Here is a 25,424-nt window from a genome sequence, read left to right as displayed (position 1 = left end):
GAAACGCCCGAAAGCGCGCGCACGAGCCCCGGATGACGTCAGGACTATATATACTGAGTCCCGCCCTTCCAGAGCATTCCTGGATTTGTCTGAGGTAAGTGTCGTGTCGGAGGGCGGTTCTCTACTTTTTGCGATTTAAAAGACGATTTTTACCCCAAAGTCTGGCTACCACATCAGTTTTTTATCAGCAAAAACGACCTTTCGATCATTCTCTGGATTTCCACCGCCAGTTACTCGTTTTCTCTAACGTCTCTTTGTGCTGTTGTTTCGTTTCAGGTCTGAGTCGGTCTCAGTGAAGATCTGGCGTCGAGGATTTTTCAACTGTGCGAAGATCAAACCCCAAAAAACTAAATTTTTCTACTCGAGTAACGGACATTCGCTTACTACTACTTTTTTTTGCTCCAGATTGTTCAAGAAGGAAAAGCTCAATTTCAGCCACCACAATCCCGCCCATTATGCCATTTTTCAGCCAATAATGCTAAAGTCATGACAGTTTACGTTCTCTTAAACTGTTAAAAAGCTGAAAATTGTTGCTGTTAAGCACAATATATTAATAGCAACCCGAGACGCAGAGGAGAGGTTTTAATAGTAAGTGTTCTTTCAAACCAATTTGAATCGAAGCTACGTAACAGTTGAGCAGTTGTCTGTGTTGAAAGTGATTCCAGATATAAATAGAGATTATATGTACCGAGCGTGGCGACCTAAATGCGCCACGGTTTCTAGAAGCAGACAGCATGCTGAGATAAAGCGAGACTAGTGTATGAGCTCACACCGCAAAGCCGAGCAGCAGCTTCAACGCCCTGCTCCTCTTTGTGTGTGAGACGGAGCAATCCTAATGATTATTAAAGTACCGATAAACCATCGAATAATAAGCTAGCCATCGCTAGTCATAAGCAATCTGTACATAAAGATTGCCATAGGCAGAGTCAGGAAGTGACAGCATTTAATTTGGGCTTTTTATAAACTGCATTCTTTTCAGAGGAGAGCTCACTGGAACAATCAACGCAATCTGCACATAAAGATTGCCGAGTGGCGCCTGTGGATTTAGCCGAACGGGGGAAAAAAAAGACTGAAATGCAACTTTTTATTCATAATAATGTCGTTAGGTGTTTTTTAGTTGGCGGAACTGGATACCGTTGAGCTAGTTTGGTGAAATAAACCTCCCTAGGCAGTGATAATTTATAAAAATGCATAGCAATCTGACTATAAAGATTGCTTTTTTTTGTATTGAGTGCGTAACGTTAGGGTATTATTTGTCTTGTCGACTTTGCTTTAAAAATGGCGGACGGGTTGTCTTTTGCTCGGATCACTCGAGGCAATGGTGGCTTTGTTTTTCTGACTGGATCTACGGGAAACGCTGTAGCTCGGAACGGCTGTCTCGCGTCGCCATCATCACCGTATACAGCTCGAGGTATCGTCTTAATATCCGTGAGTCGCTAGCGGGGTAAATATAGTAGCGCTCTTTAAACGAGCGAGACGAATGCTAGGCGGGGGAAACATAGCCGTTGTGTTTTTAAAAACTTGTTGGAATTCAAAGATGGCGACCGGGCAACCGTTCTGTCGAGTGCAGCGCGTACCCGAAGGCAAGTGGCGAAAGCTAGTGGGCGTGGTTTATCTATGGCTTCAGCCAACCAGAGGAGCCGCTGTCAGCTGCTATATGAGAGAGGGAGACTTCGACAGATGGCGAATCAAATCCTCCTGTGGCCACTATTGAGCAGATGCAGAAATTCATATCACCGGCCTTTAGTCAGAACAACACTGGATGCTTTGTGTTGACGAGTTCTAACACAAAACCTTTGGGCAATTAGCTTAAAGATGTCAGTTGTCCATGTAACACTGGATTAAAAAAAGTGAAAGTAGGTGACATGGTTTTGAACAATTTATATAGCTCGCTGTAGGAAGAGTATTATACAGGACAGGGTGTCATGTGACTTTAAACAATGTGTTTCTTCAAAACCTTGACAGGTGCCATGTTAATCTTTTCTTTCCAGTGAATGTACAATCTTGTTGACTTGTTCTTGTTTGTTATGACCACTGTGACGTTTCCAGGAATTGTGTGTATTGTTCCGTGTTTAAGGAGTTCGGTTGTGACTATAAAAAGTTCTTCATCAACAGTGTTGCGGGTAAGACAAAACCTGATTTCTCACACGATCGAAAGTGCCATTAGTAGACATTTCCACTGTCTTGGGAATCATGTAGAACAAGAATTCAAACGTTGCTAAACCCTTGCATGCTTAACAGTCGTACAAATCTACATTGATTCGGTGCATATATTTCTATTCCGTGTGTAATTCGCCCCGTTGTTCATTTTCTGCTGTAGTTAGTTGGTTGGTGTCGCCGGTGTCCAGCCAAGTGTGATGTAGTGACAGGAACTGAAGAGAGAAATAGTCTCTGGTGCTCTGCGTGGGCAGGGCGAATGACGTGATCTCTCTCTCTCTCTCTCTCTCTCGACCAGAAACACTCTGCCCTCACCCCTCTCTTTGTAATTGACTCAGATATTAATACTGACAAATATCCATCTCTTTTTTTCCCCTAAGAATGTACCGTTTTATTGCATATATATATATTACTGTATTTTAATATATCTTGATCATATTTGATAATTGCATTTCTTATAATGCTTCGTGGCAAATGCACTATTTCTGTATTTGTGTATATTTAGAAATAACCGCATGGTGGCGACATACAACTTAGAAAGAAGGTCTTGCGTTCAGAAAACCCTCACGTTTACCTTTAGAGATAATACACTAATTTACATAACTTAAGGAGTTTCTTGCAACTGGATACTGATCCACAAGATGGTAAAAATCAAGTCTTACAGAGAGAGACTATTTCCTTCACACAAAAAATATATATATATATATATATATATATATATATACACACACACATTTTTTGTTTGTTTTTTATTATCACATTGTTTAAAAATGTAAGTCTTTTTTTTACCGAAAATATGGTCAAACATTATTGGGGTAATATGCATTTAATATGTAATATTGCAATGGGCAACCAGATGAGAGACAGTGCCCTCGAACGATCTAAAGTGTCCAGATAGACATTTGTTATCCATTCTCAATGTAAAAGTGCCCAAACAACATTGCTTGAAAAAAAGTTGCCTGCTAAAATTGTTTAAAAAGTTGCCCTGTGTATCATCAACCTAAGGCACTTCAAAAAATCCTTTTGTGAACATTTTTTTTTCTCCCCACCTAGTGGTTCTAGAATTATGTATACCTAAAACATACATTAAAAAAGGTGCAGGTAATTTACTGAGATTTTAAAACCAGCATTATGTAACTGTAAACTATTTAAAGCTAACTGTTTAAAATTAGTATACACATTGGTCCTACAGTATTTAATATTAGTATATAACTACTATGTACTTACAGCCAAAAACAAACAAAAAAAATGTATTTATTTGGTGCATTGTACTTATTGTGTTCATGTTCATGAGCTGGTAAGGTTAGTGACAGGTTTGGTGATATGGTTAAGTTGGGTGTATGTTTTGTATCAAATTAGTAATTAAAGTGTTAAAATGAAATCAAAAGACACTTAAGCTAAAGTGAGCTCTGCACATTTTATGTCAATCAACCTTATAGCAATGACAATTGTGGATATGGGTAAAGACTTTGTAATAAGTTTTCATGTTTTAGAATATAAGTGTACCTTAAATACATAATATATTGTAAATGTTTTGGTTTGTAAGTGTTTGCATACATCTCATTTTATTGTAGCATCTTTCATCTACTAATATTAGGTTATAGACAGATGGATCACAGCAGTGTCTAACAAAGAAGGATGAAATTATATTAATGCCAGAGTTCCCGTGTGCATCACAGCTGCCAATGTGAGGGTACATTTCTGATAAACCAGAAAATCCAGTCAATCATTTGAACACTTTTACTGTTGCCTCCCTAGTTTGGATTGAAATACTTATGATCAATGGTAGTAGTTGTACTACAGTTGAACTTTTGGAGGATTACAAGCATTATTATAAAATTTATTTAAATACTAATAAAATAAATTGTAAAAACTATGTTTAACTGTAAGTGCATTTTCAAATTTTAATGTGTCTTTCCCCTCTTATTTCTGCTTTTGTATAATTATTATTATTTAAGTGATGTAATAATCTAAATGCACATTACTGATCACAGCCATTATATTATTTTATATGTACCTTAACCAAGTCATTTGTACCTGTGATGTTTACTTTGGGTAATGTACAGTGCATATAAAAAGCAAGGTGGGTTTATGACAGTGACATTACACATGAGATGCAACATTTTACTTTTACGTTCATCTTTCATCATTTCAGATTAAGAACTGAATCATACAGCGCTTACATAAGCAATCATCCAGTTTGAGTTTCTCATCTAATTAAATAAGTGACAGACTTATTCAATTATTCAGTCTGCAATCATCTGTTAAACTATAACAGTTGTACCAGCTGCCCCTTTCTACTAGCAGAACCAGTAACTATTGACAGCCCAACAGACATCATATATTCAACCTTTTATTTACGAAGGAGGATTCTTTGTAGTCAGTTGGAGTATGATATTTAATTTCTTAGTGTTCCAACAGTTTCAGGGATCTAGTAATAATCTAAGTCCCAGCATTTTTGCAATTACACAATTTTCTAAGTGATGAAACATTATGAGTTTGAGAACTAAGTGTTGTTTAAAGTATGTTTATTAATGAAGACATTACTTGATGATTGCACTTTTGATTTCAAATCGCATCCAGTGTGAACCTGAAAACTGCTAAGATGTCTGTATCCGATTTAGTACAATATATCAAAACACATCTGGAGGTTTCTCTCCATTCTTTGAGTGCATACATGCAGTGTTGACTGCAGCTGTGCTGTGATGTCTTTGGTAGTCATGTGACCATTTATGTTCCCAGTGTATTCAGAGTTTCTTGTTTCCAAGTTCTCCGATCCACAGTCGCCTTAGTAAATGTACATTACTAAGAACTTTTGAAAGATTCAACATTGTCCTTGTGCTGTTCCAGTGAGCTCTCCTTAAGTGCCATCATCTCATTATTTCAGTATTGATTGGTTGATTTCATGCTATATCCCAGATTCTCCCCAGTGGCATAAGCACAAGAATAACCCCTGTTTTCTCTCCCTCTGTCAGTAAGCAGCTATGGCCGTGGGCCCGGTGGACCCCAGAGAGGTGCTGAAAGGAGTTGAAGCTCTGCTGGGGAAAGATGGAGAGCTACGAAGCCTTGAGGGAGTTGCTAAAGTCTTCAGGTGAGATGCTGTACCATTTTTATTTTCTGGATTCCTCTTAAAAAGCCATTCTCTTCATTAACCAATAGTATTTCTAACGTATTTTCCTCTTTTCAAATAGTCTCATGAAGGCCTCGCATAAAATGGTCAGCAGATGCATGTATCTGAACATCTTACTGCAGACAAAATCACATGATGTACTTAATCGGTAAGAGCAATAGCCATAAAAAAAAACCAAAAAAAAAGTTGAAACTTTTTTGCTTTCAAGTTTATGTTTAACTCTTTCTCTTCCGCTCAGTTTCATTCGAGTTGGAGGCTACAAGTTGTTGAACTCTTGGCTCACCTACTCAAAGACCACCACCAACACCCCCCTGCTGCAGCTCATACTGCTCACCCTGCAGAAACTCCCCCTGACTGTGGACCACCTCAAACAGGTACAACACCACGGCCCATAAAACTCTTCACGCATACCCCGCAGTCTTCTAACACCTGTTCTCTGTCTGTTTTTTCTTCTTCGCGCTCTCTCTTCTGCTAGAACAACACAGCCAAGCTGGTGAAACATCTGAGCAAGAGCGGCGAGACAGAAGGTAAGAGCACATGTTCCATGAATCAATACCAGACAGTCTGCTTACTGTCTTCCAGAGCTCAGGTTTGAACTCTCTCTCTCTCTCTCTCAGAGCTGAGGAAGCTGGCGTCAGTGCTGGTGGAAGGCTGGATGGCTATTATTCGCTCTCAGAGCGTCTCCAGTGCAGCATCACCCAATGGTAGGGTTTCCAATTTACATTGTCTTCTATGTCACTCTGTTTTTTGTTAAAGACTCGCTGCACTTTTAACTTGATTTATTGGCAAATAACCCAGCTGTGTTTTCCATCAGACAAGAAACGGAAAAAGGAGGATGGAAAAGCGCGTCCAGAGGTGAAGCCCAGAGAAAAGGCAGCAGATGAGGAGAAGAAGAAAGACAAACCAAAAGCTTATGCTCCAAGTCACGCAAAGATCCGTTCTACAGGTTAGTCACCAGTCTTTTATATTTCTGGTTATTTTATGTTTGTTTGTTTTTTCTTTCAGAATTTTAAAACCATAAATTATTAATGTCTGTATAATTTATCCTTTATAATAGATATCCAGTTTTTGTCTCAGTAACATTTACACCTGGTTTTAAAGTTTCAGAAACGCATTTTTAAAAATGATAAAATTTACTCTAAACATTGTGTCTTCAGGTTTGGAGGTAGAGAGTCCAGCTCCAGTTCCTGTAAAGAAAACCCCCCCTGCACCACAACTTGGAGACAAATACAACATCAAGCCAGCGGTTCTTAAAAGACCAAAGTAAGTGGACACTCCATTTCCTTTCTTGAAAATAATGAGCAGTCACATGGAATCCAGGATGATTTGAATGAATTTGAATGCAGTTTTACTTCAGAGTGTTTTGAAATGGATCATTAAACTCAGACTTTGTTTATTCAGCACATCGCCGACTGACGCACCACCAGTGGAGAAGAAGTACAAGCCCCTTAACACCACCCCCAACTCTGCCAAAGAGATCAAAGTCAAACTTATACCCCCACAGCGTGAGTATGCCCATTCAGCACCTGCAATATGATTATGATAATCTGCAAAAAAGCTTTGAAATGCCTAAAGGAGAGTAGAGTTTCCCCTCCGACTGGTGCTTAATATCCGTCTCTCATCCTTTTAGCGATGGAAGCCACTGGATTTTTGGATGCCCTCAACTCCGCTCCAGTGCCTGGCATCAAGATCAAGAAAAAGAAAACAAAAGCAGTTTCCCCTACCACTAACAAGGTATCCATCCAATGTTCCCTCTAAGCTGCGCGCGCGCGCGCGGCCGCGCACTTTCTTCCACCGCTGCCGCGCAGAAGAAACAATGTGCCGCGCACACGCATAAATAGTTGGGAAAGCTATTTGCGAAAGCGAATGAATTGCAATGCTCGGGTAAACTGCTATAGAGTTGATATCACGATAGAGTTAGAACCGGTGAATGCGGTTTACAGTTTCATAGAAAGGGAATGATGTGCGCCAAATGAGTCGCTGTTGAAACCGAATATTTTAATGGTTGCGTAGCCTACGAAATAACTCAACTCGAGAGCCGACGCAAACGCAATGACATGTGAAATAAAACGTCATCATTTATTAAAGAAGAGTGGCTTGATTAAGTGCTGGAAACAGCGGATGATGGGCACAGAACGGTAACAAAACTCAGAGACATTTACAGTCACACAGGTGTAGTGTACATCATAGGGATGTTTAGATAGCTATAGAAGAATTGACGTTCACGTTTTTTTTTTTTTTTAATATTTAACTTACAGATCTCAGTTTAAATGCTTCAGTTTCTATTCTATTCTATTCTATTCTATTCTATTCTATTCTATTCTATTCTATCAGTTTAAATGCTTCAGTTTGTTTTGATATTATATTATGTTAGGCCCTATATTATTAACCTAATAAATAATTGACCTTGTTTTTTAATGGAGTCTCTGCTCATCAAGGATGTATTTATTTTATCAAAAATACAGAAGAAAAAACAGTAATATTGTGAAACATTATTGCAATTTCTAATATTGGTTTCCTGTTTTAATGTACTTTAAAATATCATTTATTCCCGTGGAGCAAAGCTGAATTTTCAGCATCATTACTCCAGCCTTCAGTGTCATATTATCCTTCAGAAATCATTCTAATATGCTGATTTATTATCAGTGATAAATCTGTTGTGCTGCTTAATATTTTTACTTTTTTTTTTTTTTTTTGGAACGTTTTACTTTTTTTCTTTGATTCTTAGATTAATAAAAAAGTTAAAAAGAACAGCATTTATTCAAAATAGAAATCTTTTCTAAAAATATGTCTTTATTTATCACTTTTTCCCATTTAAACACATTCTTGCTGAATAAAAAGTATTCATTTCTTTAAAAAAAGAAAAAGTAGTGTATATTGTCCATTTCTATTTTGAATAAACACTGTCCTTTTTTTAACTTTTTATTTATCAAAGAATCCCGAAAAAAGATCACAAGTCCCAAAAAAAATATTATGCAGCACAACTGTTTCCAACATTGATTATAAATCAGCATATTAGAATGATTTGTGAAGGATCATGTGACACCGAAGACTGGAGAAATGATGCTGAAAATTGCTTTGCTTCATAGGAATGAATTATATTTTAAAGTATATTAAAATAGAAAACTTTTATTTTAAATTGCAATAATATTTCACAATATTATTTTGTGAAATAATAATCAATATTTTTATCAAATAGATACAGCCTTGATGAGCATAAGAAACTTATTTAATAAACATTATTGATCCCAAACTTTTGAATGGCAGTGTATTATACTGTATGTGTATGTGTATATATATATATATATATATATATATATATATATATATATATATATATATATATATTATCTATATCTATATATCTTTCTATCTATCTATCTATCTATCTATATATATATATATATATATATATATATATATATATATATATATATATAGATATATATATATATATAAAAAGTTTTCTCAGGTAATCTAAAATGTACATAATTTAGTCACGGGTCAAATTAAATACAAATAGCACATTAAAGTTAAAAGTTACACACTTTTTTTTTGTGCGCGCTGTACATGTCTGGTATAAAGAATGTTTTTGGCACAGGTGGCCGAAATGTCCGCCCAATAGAGAAAAGTTTTGCTCAGCAAAGAAAAAAAATTAGAGGGAACATGTTATGCCACATCAGACACCCTCATTTGTGTTTGTGCTTCATGGATTTTTATTTTCCCCAGAAATCACAAATTCTCTTGTGCTCCACAGCCCTGTCCGTTTGACAACAGGCCACAGTCATACTCGGGCACACAGGCCAAACCGTCTTCCCCTGAGACGCCCTCATCTCAGACTCCCCCTCATGAGAACAAAAACAAGAACCAGACCAGCACGCCACTCCCCCGCCACCGAGGACCCTGATGCCATGGAAACCGGTGAGTCCAGCTGCATAGAAATTGGCCACAGCCTCACTGAGAGATGTATGAAAGAATGTGCTGAATTTCAAATGCCTTTTTTCATGTTTTAAGGTGATAAACCCAATGCTCTGGCTGAACCTCGCGGTGAGGAGGAGAGTCTGACTAAGAAAGGAAAGAAAAAGAAAAGTGTTCGTTGGGCGGAAGAGGATCATCTCAAAGAATACTTCTACTTTGACCTGGATGAGACTGAGAGAGGTAAGGCAACACTTTCTTCACTTACACTGCTGTTCAAAAGTTTGAGGTCTGTAAGGTTTTATTTTTATTTTTTTATTTTTTTTTGGAAGAAGCTTCTTTTGCTCATTAATGCTGCATTTATTTGATACAAAATAAAGTAAAATATATAATATATGAAAATAGTACTTGTTCAATAATAATAATCATCACTCTTTTTCTCTCTGGCTCAGTGAATGTTAATAAAATTAAGGACTTCGGTGAGGCGGCTAAACGGGAGCTGATGATGGACAGGCAGACGTTTGAAATGGCTCGTCGTCATTCTCACGACACCATGGAGGAGAGGGTGCCCTGGACTCTTCCGCGACCCTTGACCCTCGTAGGCAGTCTGGTCATTCCAGGTTCCAGCAGCAGAGAGAAGATGACCCAGAGAGACCGAGAGATGGGCATTCTGCAGGAGATCTTCCTCAGCAAAGAGAGGTAAGACAACGCTTTGATGCCTTTCTCACATGGTGTGTCAGGTTTAGTGATCGTTAAGAGCATGACACAACATTCGCATTGCATTTAATGCCCACAATATGGCGTATACATACCCACATGATGTAGGATGGGAAGAATCCTGTTTAGATTTAACTGGATTATGTACTGTGGGCCGTGATGTTATTTACTACTTAGAATAATATTAATTAGCTTTTTTAGATTTTCAGTTTTCATTTAAATTTTAGTTTAATTTTTAGCAATTGTGTCTTGTGCTTTTTTTTTTTTTGTATGGTTTGTAAAGAGTATTGCTCTTTAGGTTTCATTTATTTTCATTTCAGATTTAGTATTTATTGTTTTATTTTCAGTATTTTTATTATTATTATTATTATTATTATTAAAAATAGTTTTTTTTCATCTCATGTTTTACTTAATTTCATGTTTAACAAAAAGTGTTTTTAATAGATGTTTAAAACACTTGCACAAATGAATCCTCCACATTGGTGAATAAAGTAAATAGGGTTAAAAATGTTTATTTCATATTGTCTTTAGGAGCTTTAAATGGACATATATGGTTTGTTTCTTTTCTCTCTGCAGTGTTCCAGACAGTCCTCATGAGCCAGACCCTGAGCCGTATGAGCCCATGCCTCCTCGTCTCATCCCATTGGATGAGGTAAGACAGCCAATGACCTTTTTATATGAATTCCCCTTCCATTTCTCGTCCTTTAATTTAGAAGTATCAGATGTGGTATGTTGTTGACCTCTTTCTTCTTCTGTGGTGTTGTAGGACAGCAGTATGGAGGAGAATTACATGGAGCCGGCTGAGGCTGCTGCCTCTGGTGGCTCTTCAGGCTCTAATGAAGGCTCCAAGCTGCCTCCTGTTCTAGCTAACCTCATGGGAAGTCTGGGCAACAGCGGCCGCAGCCCTCAGGCGCAAGGCAACGCCCCACCAGCCAATAATAACCCTGCTGTTAATGTGCAGGAACTACTCTCATCTATTATGGTGAGCCAAAATCCATATCTACATGTTACTTACCATGAGAATGTGCAGAGTCTTTGGTTTTAAGTATCTCTTCTTGTTTTCAGGGTGCTCAGGGATCTAATCAGTCTCCAGAGGACCTGATCAAACAGCCTGATTTCTCAGATAAGATCAAGCAGCTTTTGGGTTCCCTGCAACAGAACCAGAACCAGAATCAGAACCAGCCTGCTAATGCTCCGCCAAGTACGTGTTTGCTCTCAACCTTTGCAGTGTTATTTAGTGTTGTTTATATTTATTAATAATTTGAATTAGCTGTTTTGTATTTTCAGTTTTCAATTTCATTTTAGTTACATAACATTTTAGCCATTTCTGTTTTAGTTTAAATAATTGTGGTACTTATTAGTACTTTTTTATTTCAGTTAGTTTAGCTTTTTTTAAAAAAAATAAGTTTTTGTAATTTTGTAAAGTGCTTGTGTGTGTGTGTGTGTGTTTTATTTTTGTATAATTATTATTAGTTTTTTTAACAGCACTGCTATGTTGAGGACTAACTGCATAGTGGTTGATGTTAATGATTAATGTTCTGTTTCTGTCACTTCATAGTGAACACGGGTCTGCTTGGCCATGGCCCCGGCATGAACATGAACAACATGAACAACATGCCGATGCCCATGAATGGGGGTTTCCCTCCAAACAAGCCCCCTGGACCACATTTTAACCATCCTCCTCCTCCTCCTCCCCACGGCCATGGACCACCTTTTAACCCCGGTGGCCCACGCATGATGGGTCCTCCGCCCGGTCCACAGGGCCGCGGGGCGGACAATGGCAACTACTGGGGCGACGACTCCATGAGAGGAGGCCCACACCGGGGAGGACACTTCCACCGGGGCAGAGGGAGAGGAGGAGACCCAGGCTTCAGAGGACGAGGTGGACGCGGAGGACCACGTGGGGGACACAACAACATGGGCGGTAAGTTTGACTGCCCAAGCGCTTTTAATTTTCCAACATTTAAAATGAGCATGCAAGTAATCTTTTTCTTTCATTTCAGACATGTCAAAGAGGCCAGTGTGTCGCCATTTCATGATGAAAGGAAATTGTCGGTATGAAAATAACTGTGCGTTTTACCACCCCGGTGTAAACGGCCCACCGCTTCCTCCCCAGCACGGACACTAACACACTGAAAACTGCTGTTCCTTGAACTCACCACTAGTGGGCAACAGGACTCGAAATGAGCCTCGTGTACAGGAACTGAAACGGGATGTTTGCGTCTGTGACGGCACAATCCCACCTACTTCCTCCGACTGTACAGTTGCTTCATCAGGATCTGAACATTAATAGTTTCTTCTCCATTTTACACTAATTCCCCTCATCTGGAAAGCTGTGAGAAGATCTGAGATCCTCTATGACGAGTCAGACAGTGTCTAAACACATTACTTGATTCTGCGGCCTACATGTAAATAGTGATTCCTGGAGATGGAGATTGATATGTATATTTTTATTGTGATTCTGTGTATTACTGACCTGACTGCTAAAGATTGTACTACATAACTGTAACCACTAGGACAAGGTGTAAATAATGGTCTTCAGCCAGTGGTGTACAGTGACTTAAGCTTCTCCTGGTGGCCAAAACACAAGATACTGGATGTGCAGTTTTCAAAATTATAATCAGCACGTCAGTTATTAGTGCAACTCAGATTTGCGTAATGAAATGTGCACTTCCAAAAGATATTAGAGCACAGAAATTTTATTTTAGGATTCTTCTGGTTGAATGCAGTCCCTCTGAAGTTGCCGTACTGTTTGATGTTTTACTTCGAAGAGGGAGAAACCATACTTCTATGAAATGTGTAGATGCTGTCAAATCTACAGATCTGAATCACACATGGTCCTTCTTTTTTCATTTCATGATTTTTAGTTTCAAAAATACTCTGAAATGCATCCATGAATTGGCATTATGTTCACTGTACGCCCCAAATTGGAAATACTATAGGGATAGATACTATTCAGACCCATTACCTTTTGCATCTGGACACAAAATACAGCATTTTTGAAGTCCCACTTAATACTTGAATTGATACATTGTGATGGAAAGTGATCCTAGCCTGCTAAAGAAATATTAACTGTTGTTCTGTGTCGTGTGACAATCAGGAGAATTAGTGATGATTTCCTACTTGATGTTGATGCTATGGTTTGCTGTGCGTTCATGTTCTCGGACCCGTGTGGGTCTGTCCTGCTCTATCAGTGTTCAGCTGAGCCTAACCCGGGCTACAAACCACTATCAAGGCCAGACGTATTCAGGTGTTTTCTGTGAAAACAGTGGCCATTGTCTCTTGTGGGACTCGATTTTCTTTTTCATTTTTTTTGTTGAATCCACTATTTTCCCATGATTTTATTTTGATACAAGTCTGATGATTTTTTTTTTCTTTCTTTTTTTATTTTTTCTATTATTGTTGGAGAGATGTCTATGTGTTAGAGCACCGCATAAACACAATAAAAGGCACATTCAGAAATGTAAGGTGTTTTTCTAATTGTAAATTAATAAACGTTATGAAATTCACCAGAATGTGCAGTGTTTTCTCAAATTAATTAAGTGTCAATATATACTGACCACTCTCTCTCTCAGTGCCTATTTGTATTTGTAACCCCTAAAAGCTTCATTGTTTGAATATGTTATTGAATTTCCCTCCCCCTCTTGTGGCAGTAACAGTCCTCTGCTGGTGCGTTTGCCTTCCTGTTGGTCAGATCCGTGTTCTCAGGGCGGAGTCGGTGCCGATGGCTGCTGGGGTGTGTGTGTGTGTGTGATAAGGAGTGGCCTGTGCCCCCAGCCCTTCTGGATAAATATTGACTTCGGCTTCATAGAATTTCTGCTTGCGTGCAAGGTGCAGAAAGAATAAATTAGAGTTAAGGACACCTCAGCAATTCATTAATCCTACGTAGCATTCATTTCACTTTCACAAGCTCTCAGTGTGTCCTCAGCCACTGTACAGGAAAATTAATAGAAATTATTTGCGGTGCATAAAAACATCCAAGCAGTTCTGTGATCATGATGCTAAACTAGAATGCTGTTGTCAAGTATTGTTTTACATTCTTTTATTTTCTAGGAATTAATCTGTTTGTTAAATGTTTATTTACACAACTGAATAAAACAAGGTTTTTAAGATGTATTCAGACAAGTTCCTAATTTTGGTAACAAATTTGCAAATAAACGCTATTGTTCAAAGGTTTTAGCATCTATAAAATTATAAATGATACAATTTAAACAAAAATATTTAGATACTTCTATAACAATATTATACATTACATTATTACAAATATATCATATTAATTTATACAAAATATTTCTAATTCAATACATGCTCTCCTTTGGTCTTTCTGTTAATCAAAGAATCCTTAAAAATAATGTATCAATAATCAATAATGCATGGTTTCCACAGAAATATTAATCTGAACTGTAAAAACTGTTTTCCCACATTGATAGTAATCAGAAATGTTTCTCGAGCAGCAAATCAGCATATTAGAACAATTTCTGAACGATCATGTGACACTGAAGACTGGAGTAATGATGCTGAAAATTCAGCTTTGCATCACAGGAATAAATTACAATTGAAAATTTATTAAAATAGAAAAACATACATTTTAAATGCTAATAATATTTCACAATGTTACAGTTTTATTTATTTTTTTATTAAATTAGTGCAGACTTGCTGGGCATATATTATTTAAAATAATATTATTTTATTATATCACGTGAAGGTCTATTTTACTTTATGCTATTATTATATGTTTGTTATAATTGTTATACATTCCCTGAAGGTTAAGCACCTTTTGCTTTGACATAAGGATCAAATAATAGTTGACTTAAAAGCACATCCTCGGCTGTCTGTTTTTTTTATTTTTTGTTTCTTTTTTTTTTTTCAGAACACTATAGGGACAGTAAAATGTCCCGCTGAAGGACAGAGTCCTAAAAAGACTGGATTCATTGAGTCTGAGTGGAGCTGGTTGTCTTGGAGGCCCTGACTCAATTCCACTCGACACAAAGACACCATTGATCCTCGGCTGGTCACATTATCCCACAGCCGCTAGTGGAAAGAGGCTTTGTCAGGCCTTAGTTTCAGAGAAAGTCATTTTTCAGAGAAGATGAAATGAGTTGCAAACACACACCTCTCCAGCTCACCAGCAATGACTTGCTCCGGAAGTGTTAACACCGTCTATGTTTGAGCAACTCGACAGAGGATGTTACACAATAACGTCTACAACTGTCATGTAATACAGATATCAGTATCATTTCAAAATTACTAACTAAAATGTCACTTCCAATGCTTTTCCTTTATTAGAACTGGTATTTTATCAAAGAAAAGAAAAGAAAAGAAAAAAAGCTGCACCAGAATTCAAAAAAATAATAATAAAACTTCACACAAAAAAAAAGCCACACCATAAAAATGAACAGTGCAAATATTCTTACATGCAGATTGCATACAGACTCAAGAAACTCTTTTGAGCGCTTCATTAAGCAAATGTTTGAAGGGCAGGATTTCACCAGAAAACTAGACATTGTATATAGACTATTAGGAATCCTGGCAAATATTCTTACATGCAGATTGCATACAGATGCAATCACAAACTAACAAAAAACCAATAAATATAATTCTTACATGCAGATTGCATACAGATGCAATTACAGATTGTTCAATAACATATAAAGATCATTCAAATCTGTCGATTGATGGGTTTCTCATTCTAACACCACGTCATGCCTTAAATTATGAAAGCCCATAAATGTTTCCCTCTGACATCACGGATCAGAGATCAGCCAATCCTAAAAAGCCCAATCATACTAGTCTTCAATAGCTTATCGTGACTATCTGCTGACCTGTCTTTGGCGCCGGTGTCAATGGAAAGTTTGCTTGCAAAATAAGGCTGAATAGCATTAAATCACATTCCAGAACAGAAGAGGGGTGGGCGGAGCTTCAGGTGAACAGGTATAAGAGCTGCACAGGTGAGAGAGAGAGACCAGGAGTCTAAGTCTGAACACACTCAGCAGGACGGCCGAGAACAGGTGAGGAGCCAACATTACAGGGTCTTGTCCTGCTATATTTCTCTAAAAGCTTCGCTACAGGTTGTTTTCAAGCATGCAACACCACTAACTGCTGGAACTGATGTTAAAAATCCTGCTTTGTCATTTCCTAACAGCTACATATTGAAATGTTTTATTCTTTTAGCTTATGAAGATGCTTAAAGGATTACTGTCGGTGCTCTTGGTCCTGGTGACCTTGTCTTCTGCCATGGGGAAGCCTGAGGCGACCACTCCCAAGAAAGAGAAGAGGATTCCTCAGACTCTCTCCAGAGGTCAGCTTCATGAAAACACACCAAAATATTCTTTTCAGTGGCTTTTGTATAACTATGGCTAAGCAGAGTGCTGTAGTGAACCATTAGAACAGCATAACTGAAGCTGCATATCAACTAGACATGCAAAATCTAGTATAAGGAACAGTTTCGTTAAAGCTGCATTTAGGCTTTTAGGATTCATATTCTGTACTCTTTTCCTTTCAGGATGGGGTGATCAGCTGATCCAAGTGAGAAAAGCTTGTATTATATAGAGTATATGGTGTTCGATAATCAGTAATGTGTGTATAAAAGGTCTACTGATATATATATATATGTGTGTATAAAGTCTAGTGATGTGTGTATATACGTTCTACTATATATATATATATATATATATATATATATATATATATATATATATATATATATATATTTACAACTTGAATAATCTGTTTAATTAGAAACAAGCCCCTCATGGTCATCTTTCACCTGGAGGACTGTCCACACAGCCAGAGTAAGGCTTGACTTTTATTTTGACATTTTCACTGTTGGTTAGTTTAAAACTCTCAATTTGTTCTTCATGTTTGCATTATTATTTCATTTTGATATGGTTTATATTATTTGATCAGGTCTGAAGAAGGCTTTCGCTGAGGATAAAGTCATCCAGACGTTGGCTGATGAGGAATTTGTGATCTTGAACTTGGTGGTGAGTAACACTTTACTGTTTATTACCATTCGACCTACTTAACTACACTAGTTAAAAATAATCCTAAAGCATTTATTAGTCGTAGTTAGTTAATTGCATTATTTACTAATACTGCATATGTTAATATTACTCAATGTCTAACATGAACTAACAATGAACAGCATTTTTTATTAACTAACATTAAATAAGTACTGTGACAAATGTATTGCTCTTTGTTAATGTATTAATCTCTAGGTTCTAGACTGTCTGTTATGTGTATAAATGTCTGTAAAGGGAACTGTCCTGTCTTTTACAGTACGAGACCACAGATAAACACTTGTCTCCTGATGGCCAGTACGTTCCCAGAATCCTCTTTGTTGGTGAGTTGATTTAATCATGAAAGATACATAAATAATGCTACACATTATGAAGAAGTCTGCACAAGTGATTCAAATCCTTCTTGTTTCCCAGATCCCTCCATGACCGTTCGTGCAGACATCACTGGCCGCTATTCCAACCGCCTGTACGCCTATGAACCCGCCGATATGAAACTCTGTAAGTCTGAAAGCTGTTGTAATGCCAAAATTAGTTATTCCACGTCATCAAACGCACAGCATCATTCATTTGGTTTTGTTTCCACAGTGTTGAGCAACATGCAAAGAGCCTTGAAGTTTCTGAAGACAGAGTTGTGAACACAAAAGCCTAGTCTTTTTGTCCGTCAAAAGGATATTACTTCCCTGAGGGTCACTATTATTCTGTAATTTGTTTACTGATGGCATGAAACGCACTGTACTGTACAAAATTGAAATGTGTTAGAGTAGATTGTTAAGGTAAACTTCAGGCTTTCTTTTAATGGTTTTTTCAATAAATGACATTTCTTGAAAACTTGTTTATCCTTGTAATTTGTTTAAGCAGTTATGTTTGCACTGGTTATTCAAAGCAGAGGCCGTGTGGGTTTTAAAGGGACAGTTCACCCAAAAATGAAAATTTCACTCACCATCAACTTGCTCAAAACCTATTTGAATTTATTTCGTCTACTGAACACAAATAAAGATATTTTGAAGAATGTTGTAACCCAAGTAGTTGCTGGTTAGACATTGGCAAAGTAGTAAGGGGTAAAAAAAAATATTATGGAAGTTAATTGCTAACTGTCCCTTTAACGGAGTCTCCTCCGGCTAGTATCCTGGTGGGAGGAGTCAGTGGGAGGAGTCAGAGTAACTGGCAGCATGTTTTCCTGAGTCATATTGTTGCCTGGTTACTAACTGCCTTTGTAATACACTGAGCTCTTGGCCGGAGCGTGTCGGTCTCTGATTGGTTTGAGGATAGAGGAAGTTGCTCTCCTGAAATACTCAAATGAAATGGAATAAGATTTCAGACAATAAAAGCATTTGCCATAAGCATTGTGGAAAACCAGCAGTTAAGTTACACAAAGACAAAACTAGCCAAAGTACAATTGTGTCCTTAGAGTCTTTATTTTTTTCTGATTTCAAATGCTTGAGAGCATAGTTCACAGAACCATTGGATACAGACGTACTTTTCAATGAGGAATTCATGCAAGAAGACAGAACGATACACAAACTCAAGTTGGTAAACTAAGTAACACACATAATTTGAAAATAAAAAAGCAGATAAATATGTAATATGAAATCTGAGATTACTAAACAGTGCTCAAGAAAACGTTCTTCCATCGATTTTTGCATTTAATTGAATTTTTCATACTATTATGAAGTCCAATAATGTTTCTTGCATTCAGTTTTTTTTTATTGCACGTTTATAGCATTATATTGATTCAGAGCAACTTCAGTTTTACTCTTACCATTCATGCTAATTGATAACGTGCATTATAATAAATCAATGTGGAATTTATATGGATGCATTTTGATAGTCAGTATAAATAAACTGACAACATAAATAGTGTCATGCTCACACACTGCATGTTTTGATCACAGAAGCTCATTTTCTGTTTTTTACCACATAAAATGTTTAACATAAAATCAGCTGGTCTTTGTTGTTTACCCCATTAGTGTAAGTACTGCATACTAGTATTTGCTGTTCTATTCTTTCATTGAGAGGAATTCTCCAAGCATAAGTACAGCCTCATAACGTACAGTACAGTGCTGTCACACTATACTCTTGAAAAATCAAGCACATAATAATGAATAGCAGCAAGAACACGCAGACTGTTCTCCTCTTCAGTAAAACCAAACACACTCTCTTTAACAGAAATCCAGTGGACAGACGACAAACCCAGAGAATTCAGCATAAGAATCAAACCTACAGGAAGGCGCTGGGATTCGCCCTTGGGTCTTTTTGGTTTCTGTACCTGTATGTCAGCCAAACCCCCAGGATCTGAAATAAGTAGAATGACAGGAGGAAGCGTAAAGTTAACCATTTAAAAGAATAGTTCACCCAAAAATGAAACTTGTAGATGAGGTTGTTTCTTTATCTGAACAGATTTGGAGAAATTTAGCATTACATCACTTGCTCACCAATCGATCCTCTGCAGTGAATACAATCCGTCACAAAAAGAAACCAAAAAGACTACAAATAAAACAACAACAATGCAAACGACTCGAGTACACAAATTAACATTTTCTGAAGTGAAAAGCTGCATGATTGCAATAAAAGGCATATTAAGTTCTTAGCTTTTTTCAATAATCCATAATAGCTTTCTCCAGTAAAAAAAAAGTCTGTTTTTGCTTGTAAACTTAGCTTGATCTGTGCATATTTCTCTCCTGATTCAGATACGTTGACTTTTTCACTGGACAAAGCAACATAACTTATAGAGGACTCGTGTTAAAATGTCTCGATGGATTTGTTTATTACAAAAATGCAGCTTTTAACTTCACGAGATGTCACCTCTTCACGAGGTATGATGGACTGGAGTGGTGTGGATTACTTGTGGATTATTGTGATGTTTTTATCAACTGTTTGGACTCTCATTCTGACGGCACCCATTCACTGCAGAGGATCCATTGGTGAGCAAGTTATGTATCTTGGATGGCTTGAGGGTGAGTACATTTTCAGCAAATTTGCAATATCTGTATACTTTTTACAAACTTTTTCTGTAACAATTACTAATATTTTTAAGGAGCCTGACAATCAGTCTGTGAAATTCAGTGAAGAACCTGAAAGAAGAGAAAGCAGGAGTTAGTTTAGCAGGCTGACCTCAGTGAAGCTAAAGAAGAGGCCGATCCCTCCGACGAAGCGCAGCACCTCACCGGCGTGCTCCTGGATCTTTGCTGCACATGTGGTGCAAGTGCTGTAATGAAAGCAGGGCTGCACAAGGGCAGAAAAGACATTGACAAGAGCACCGAGTTATTATAATGGAACAAATAATGCGATTGCCAAACTTGTCACACACTTGCAGTTCATTATGCTGCCATCAGCATGCAAATTAGTAGCACAACCATTATCACACACACAAGTATCATTTATATCGTTCAGGACATGCAATGCTACAGGAACATAACAAAAGATGAGAGGAATGAGAGGAAATTACAGCGGCGCAGCTTCCATTGATGTCCATATGGGAGAAACCGCAGCAGTTCAGACTCTTCTCCACGTCCCTCTGAGTGGTCAGAGAGTTATTCCAGCCCACCTCCAACAAGTGATTCTACACACAGGGATGAAACACATGTGAACTCATGAAAAAGCGATCAATAAAAAACAAAAGACTCTATTTACACAGATCTGAGTTTGCAGGGGTCTATTGGAAGATGTGGCAAACAACTTCATTTTAGACCCTTTATTGACAGCACCAAATTTGTGTACATTTCTACATATACTCCATTCAAATGTTTAGGGATGGTAAGATTTTTAACATTTTTGAGTCTCTTATGCTCTCCAAGGCTGCATTTAATACAGCAAAATACAAAAATGCAGTAAAAACAGAAAAATTACAAAATATTATTACCATTTTCTATTAGGATATATTTTTAAATGAATGACAGTAATTTATACCTGTGAATTTTTTTTTTGTTTGTTTTTTATTCCAGCATCATTACTCCAATCCTATTATTATCCATGTTCAAAAAAGTTATTCTTTTTGTGGAAACTTTTCTTTTCCAGGATTCTTTGATGAACAAGAATAGCATTTATTTTAAAAATAGAAATCTTTTGTCACATTATAAATGCATGTACTGTCACTTTTGATCAATTTAATGTGTCCATGCTAAATAAAAATATTAATTTCTTAAAACCCCCAAAAGTTTTGAATGGTACTGTATATTTGTAGCACATTGCCAAGACTTAAGACCACCAGAGCGGATTTATATGTGAATATTACAGTGAAGTTCAGTGATCAGTCTTACCTGTTGCTCCTCATTGATAGCCAGACACGCACTGGACACTGAAATCTGAACTACGAACACCAGGAACAGGATAATCATGTACTATTGACATTGAATTAAGGATTACAACACGAAAATACAATGCAGAAATATTCAGAGTGATGCCACTATTAACACCAAGTCTACTACTATCTTCAATTGAATTCAGAAATTCTGTATTAAATATCAGAACGTTAGACACAAAATTAGACTCAATGAGACATAATGTAAATTAAGGCACATTTAGTGCTTGTTTGTGCTTTTTCTCTTGAAATCCAATCATAAAAGGCATGACACACAGAATTGTATTAAGCTATGCTCTAAATACAAACATGATTTATTAAATGTTTTACTGAGTATAAAATGTAATATACTGAAATAGTTTCTTATCCCTTAAAAGACTACTAGGATAATCATGAAATCATTCCTCCCTGAGTAACAGTGTGTAATGATATATAAGCTTCTTCCAGGACATTTTTAGTAATTGCCCAAATTCATTAGTTCATTTCATTTCATTTGAGAGACCTTTTTTTGCATTACAAGTAGTTCCCTGGTATGCACTCTCATTTATCATGTTAACTGCACCACTCTATGGTCACAGAGTGAAATGCATTATATGAGCAGATCATAATCCACATTTCCAAAAACAATGAGGAAAAACAGAGCACATCATGCAATGAAATGCAAAGACCTGACACACATTATCAGCACACATACTGTTTTGTTTGCATGAGGCCATTTAAAATAATTACATTAAAATGTATCAATATAATTTTTTTTTACTAATTACACAGTGTGTCTCTAGTGATGTCCAGTTTACCTTATGAAACCTGACACTACAAGCATGGATCTTACTACATACACCAAGAAAATGAAGATTCGTGGAAACCGTTTTACATGCATCACATCATTACCTTTCAGACCCTGACATAATTATTGCAAAAGTACAGTTAAAAGGATTTATTCATTCGATCATAGTGAAGGATACAAAGAACAGCAGAACCTGGTGGTGCTTCATGGCACCAATAAGTCCAGCGAGAGCAACAAAGAAGAGGAAGACCCCCACTCCAATGATGCCACCCACCACCTGGAAGCTCGACACCAACCCAAAACACTTGCCCCAGGCGGCGATGCCGATCATCAGCAGACTCACCATCTGAAGACAGGGAGGAACAGTCCTGTTAGTGTTAAGCAAAACTATAAAAAAACGGCAAATAAAAAAATAAAAATAATACAAATATTAGATGAACTTAGACCTTAAAAAACTGAAAATTCAAATGAAAATGAGAAATGTTTCCTTGGAAACTAACTGAAATAAATTGAAGTTGAAGTATAAAATTACTGAAATAGATATAAATTAAAGCTAAATTAAAATATATAATTAAAATTATATAAAACTAAAAAAAAAGTCAAACCGCACAACTGAAAAATCATTAATGACGGAAACAAAGGGAAATAATAAGACAGCAAATATTGGAAATACAGCAACAACAAAGTAATTCTCAGGAGATTCCACTTCATTTCAATAAATGCTTTGATTTTCAATATTCAGTATTACATTTTCCGATTCTAAAAGGAGGCATGCCCTTCAGTATTCAGTTTTGTAGTCAACTTTTTAATTTTTCTAAAATGATTTGAATAAAGATGGCAGAATCTTAAATAGTTACAGCCAAGGAAAAACTAAAAAGTTACTAATTAATAAACAAATTGAAATGTTTTAAATGAAACACACAAATACACAATTAAAGTTAAATCTATCAAATCATGTGACTAGGTTCAGGCTGATTCTGTCAGAGGTGATTCATGGGAACACAAATGGCAGGCAAATGGCATCGTTTTCTGAGAATGGCCCAACAACAGCTGTGATGTCACTTGAGCAATAAAACACAAGCACACTTTATAATACAACATGTTTAAGCCTATTCATTCCTTAAAGCAGAAACGAGTATTTAGAGGTTAGACAATTTACCAATAAAGAGAAATGACCCAATAAAGAGATTTGAATTAAGTAACATTGAATTATCCCAGCTGATAATCATGTTTTCTTTCTCATCTAATGTAAATGGTGAGTGCAGACAAGAGCTTAATCAGCACGACAATATCAGCTCCAGACTAATGAAGCAGGATCTCAATAAAAGTAGAACAAAAGCAGGATGCGGCTTTGCCAAAACAGACGAGTTGCGAGGAAACCGGGATGTTATTCTACAGGCTGCGCGTGAAACCAGAACCGCTCGTCGGCCTCATTCCACACAAAAAATCCCTCTAAATTATTCACATGAATCCTGAGACACCGACGACTGCAATACAGCCACACAGAAACAGTATTTATGAAGCAGATGTGCTAATGTTATGATAAAGGCTGATAGAGATGTTCCATATGGTTACTCACAACATAGAGGATGTTGAGCGCGCACAGGGAATTCTTGGAGCAGGTGAATCCAGCGCAACCCATCTTGAATGTTTTTTTTCCGGACAAAAGCGTTCACCCGTGCAAATTCTGGAAATATCAGTTACATGACAAGCCAATCTAACAATTTAAGAGACAAATTTGTAGTTGAGCAACGAGAAAATAAGATGCGTGTGGTTCAGACCAGATCACAGTGAACGCTGATGCATAAGAGGTTGCCAGATCCCCAAATAAAATCCATCCTTTTTTTTTAAGGATGAAGGTGTGTTTTTAAGCCTAATGGATTCTGACGACAAATGAAATGAAATGAAATGATAATATAATATAATATAATATAATATAATATAATATAATATAATATAATATAATATAATATAATATAATATAATATAATATAATATAATATAATATCTAGGAACCACAAAAGTAGTTATTATGCAAATTATCCAAGTTGAATGATCCAAGTTTATTTCTGTATAGAAAAATACACGATTGTTCCCACCACCGGGAATGTAAATGAAAACACATGTCTATATATATATACACACACATATACACACAGGTGCATCTTAATAAATTAGAATGTCGTGGAAATGTTCATTTATTTCAGTAATTCAACTCAAATTGCTAAACATGTTTTATGCCCAGTTTTTTAATTTATATATATATATATATAATATTAGAAAATATATATATATATATATATATATATATATATATATATATATATATATATATATATATATATATAGATATATATATATATATATATATATATAATTGTAATTATTATATAAAGAATATATTTTAATATTATTTGTATTTTACAATTTTTTTTTTATTTCTATTTTATTATGAATATGCAGCATATATTATTTAAAAAATACTGCTACTGATGCCCTCTCAGTAGGTTCCTCTGGCAGGTTCTTTTCTAATAACTACAGGAGCAAATTAATTTATTAGAAAAAAAAAAACTAATTTACTCTTTTTTTCTTTTTCTTTCTTTTTTTGTGGCCATTTTATATTTTGGCTTAAAATGTGCGAAATTACACTCCAACATTCCAGGAAGGGCTTTACTCCAACATGGCAACCATGTAAGGTGGCTGGACTGTGATTGGTCAGTTTTCTTTGAATAATAATCTCACAGATTCATTGAAAGGACTGGTTTGCACATATTCCCGCCTCCCCTTAGTAACAGTTGTGAGGACAAGCATTTATTCAACACAAAAATATGTTCAAGAAGTCAAAGTTGAAAAATGATATGTTGATATTATAACTACTGCACTGTACGGTTAAAGGGGTCAGTAGTATAGGCTACTTTGTGCTTCTTCCAGTTTATGACTCTGTGTCTGTCCTTATTCACATAATTGGCGCTGAAATAAAACATTTTAACATTCTTAAATTTGTATTTTGTTACATGGGCCAGGACTATTTGTCACAGTTTTTATACAGTTAATTAATACAAGTTGATTTTTGTGAAATCATGTCCCACGACAATGTATGGGATAATCTGTCACAATGGAAACTACTACTAAACAGACAATTATAAGCTTTTAAGAATGTAAACAGTAAAACATTTATCAAACACGAGTGTTAAAGGGTTACTCCACCGCAAAATGAAAATTTTGTCATTAATCACTTACCCCCATGTCGTTCCAAACCCGTAAAAGCTTCATTCTTCTTCAGAACACAATTTAATATATTTTGGATGAAAACAGGGAGGCTTAAAACTGTCCCATAGACTGCCAAATAAATAACAGTGTCAAGGTCCAGGAAAGTATGAAAAGCATAATCAGAATACTCCA

The 25,424-nt window shown here is 36.5% G+C and overlaps 3 protein-coding genes across 3 annotated transcripts; 2 read left to right on the top strand and 1 right to left on the bottom strand.

Moving 5' to 3' along the window:
- Positions 1–58: 58 nt before the first annotated feature.
- On the top strand, positions 59–13,428 carry LOC109057597 (protein phosphatase 1, regulatory subunit 10). The gene is given in 19 exon segments (XM_042776800.1): positions 59–1,856; positions 5,133–5,248; positions 5,349–5,435; positions 5,526–5,661; positions 5,763–5,814; positions 5,905–5,991; positions 6,102–6,233; positions 6,445–6,550; positions 6,689–6,792; positions 6,918–7,021; positions 9,045–9,179; positions 9,181–9,208; positions 9,302–9,445; positions 9,655–9,901; positions 10,496–10,571; positions 10,686–10,901; positions 10,985–11,120; positions 11,478–11,843; positions 11,923–13,428. Coding segments are annotated over 18 exon segments (2,388 nt in total). The 5' UTR covers positions 59–1,856; positions 5,133–5,141; the 3' UTR covers positions 12,048–13,428.
- A 2,342-nt stretch (positions 13,429–15,770) lies between these two features.
- LOC109057603 (anterior gradient protein 2 homolog) lies at positions 15,771–17,766 on the top strand. Its single transcript, XM_042776796.1, has 8 exons — positions 15,771–15,927; positions 16,091–16,217; positions 16,422–16,467; positions 16,646–16,710; positions 16,826–16,902; positions 17,198–17,261; positions 17,353–17,436; positions 17,524–17,766. Exons 2-8 carry the CDS (start codon positions 16,094–16,096, stop codon positions 17,571–17,573), a joined length of 510 nt encoding a protein of 169 aa, XP_042632730.1. The 5' UTR covers positions 15,771–15,927; positions 16,091–16,093; the 3' UTR covers positions 17,574–17,766.
- A 563-nt stretch (positions 17,767–18,329) lies between these two features.
- On the bottom strand, positions 18,330–23,841 carry LOC109057601 (tetraspanin-13-like). Its single transcript, XM_019074831.2, has 6 exons — positions 23,602–23,841; positions 22,201–22,368; positions 21,195–21,275; positions 20,384–20,497; positions 20,050–20,160; positions 18,330–19,230 (listed from the first exon to the last, which is right to left on the bottom strand). Exons 1-6 carry the CDS (start codon positions 23,662–23,664, stop codon positions 19,156–19,158), a joined length of 612 nt encoding a protein of 203 aa, XP_018930376.2. The 5' UTR covers positions 23,665–23,841; the 3' UTR covers positions 18,330–19,155.
- Positions 23,842–25,424: the final 1,583 nt, after the last annotated feature.

This window comes from Cyprinus carpio, chromosome A19, assembly GCF_018340385.1.
Source record: "Cyprinus carpio isolate SPL01 chromosome A19, ASM1834038v1, whole genome shotgun sequence".
In the NCBI taxonomy this organism is placed as follows: Eukaryota; Metazoa; Chordata; class Actinopteri; order Cypriniformes; family Cyprinidae; genus Cyprinus; species Cyprinus carpio.
This window is presented reverse-complemented; position numbering and strand designations above follow the sequence as displayed.

Coding starts and splice junctions, on each gene's coding strand:
- LOC109057603 (XM_042776796.1), top strand. CDS start 16,094: ATGAAGATGCTTAAAGGATTACTGTCGGTGCTCTTGGTCCTGGTGACC. Junction 16,218..16,421: donor TCCTCAGACTCTCTCCAGAG/GTCAGCTTCATG, acceptor TTTTCCTTTCAG/GATGGGGTGATCAGCTGATC. Junction 17,262..17,352: donor TCCCAGAATCCTCTTTGTTG/GTGAGTTGATTT, acceptor CTTGTTTCCCAG/ATCCCTCCATGACCGTTCGT.
- LOC109057601 (XM_019074831.2), bottom strand. CDS start 23,664: ATGGGTTGCGCTGGATTCACCTGCTCCAAGAATTCCCTGTGCGCGCTC. Junction 20,498..21,194: donor CTATCAATGAGGAGCAACAG/GTAAGACTGATC, acceptor CCCTGTGTGTAG/AATCACTTGTTGGAGGTGGG. Junction 19,231..20,049: donor TCTTCTTTAGCTTCACTGAG/GTCAGCCTGCTA, acceptor TACTTATTTCAG/ATCCTGGGGGTTTGGCTGAC.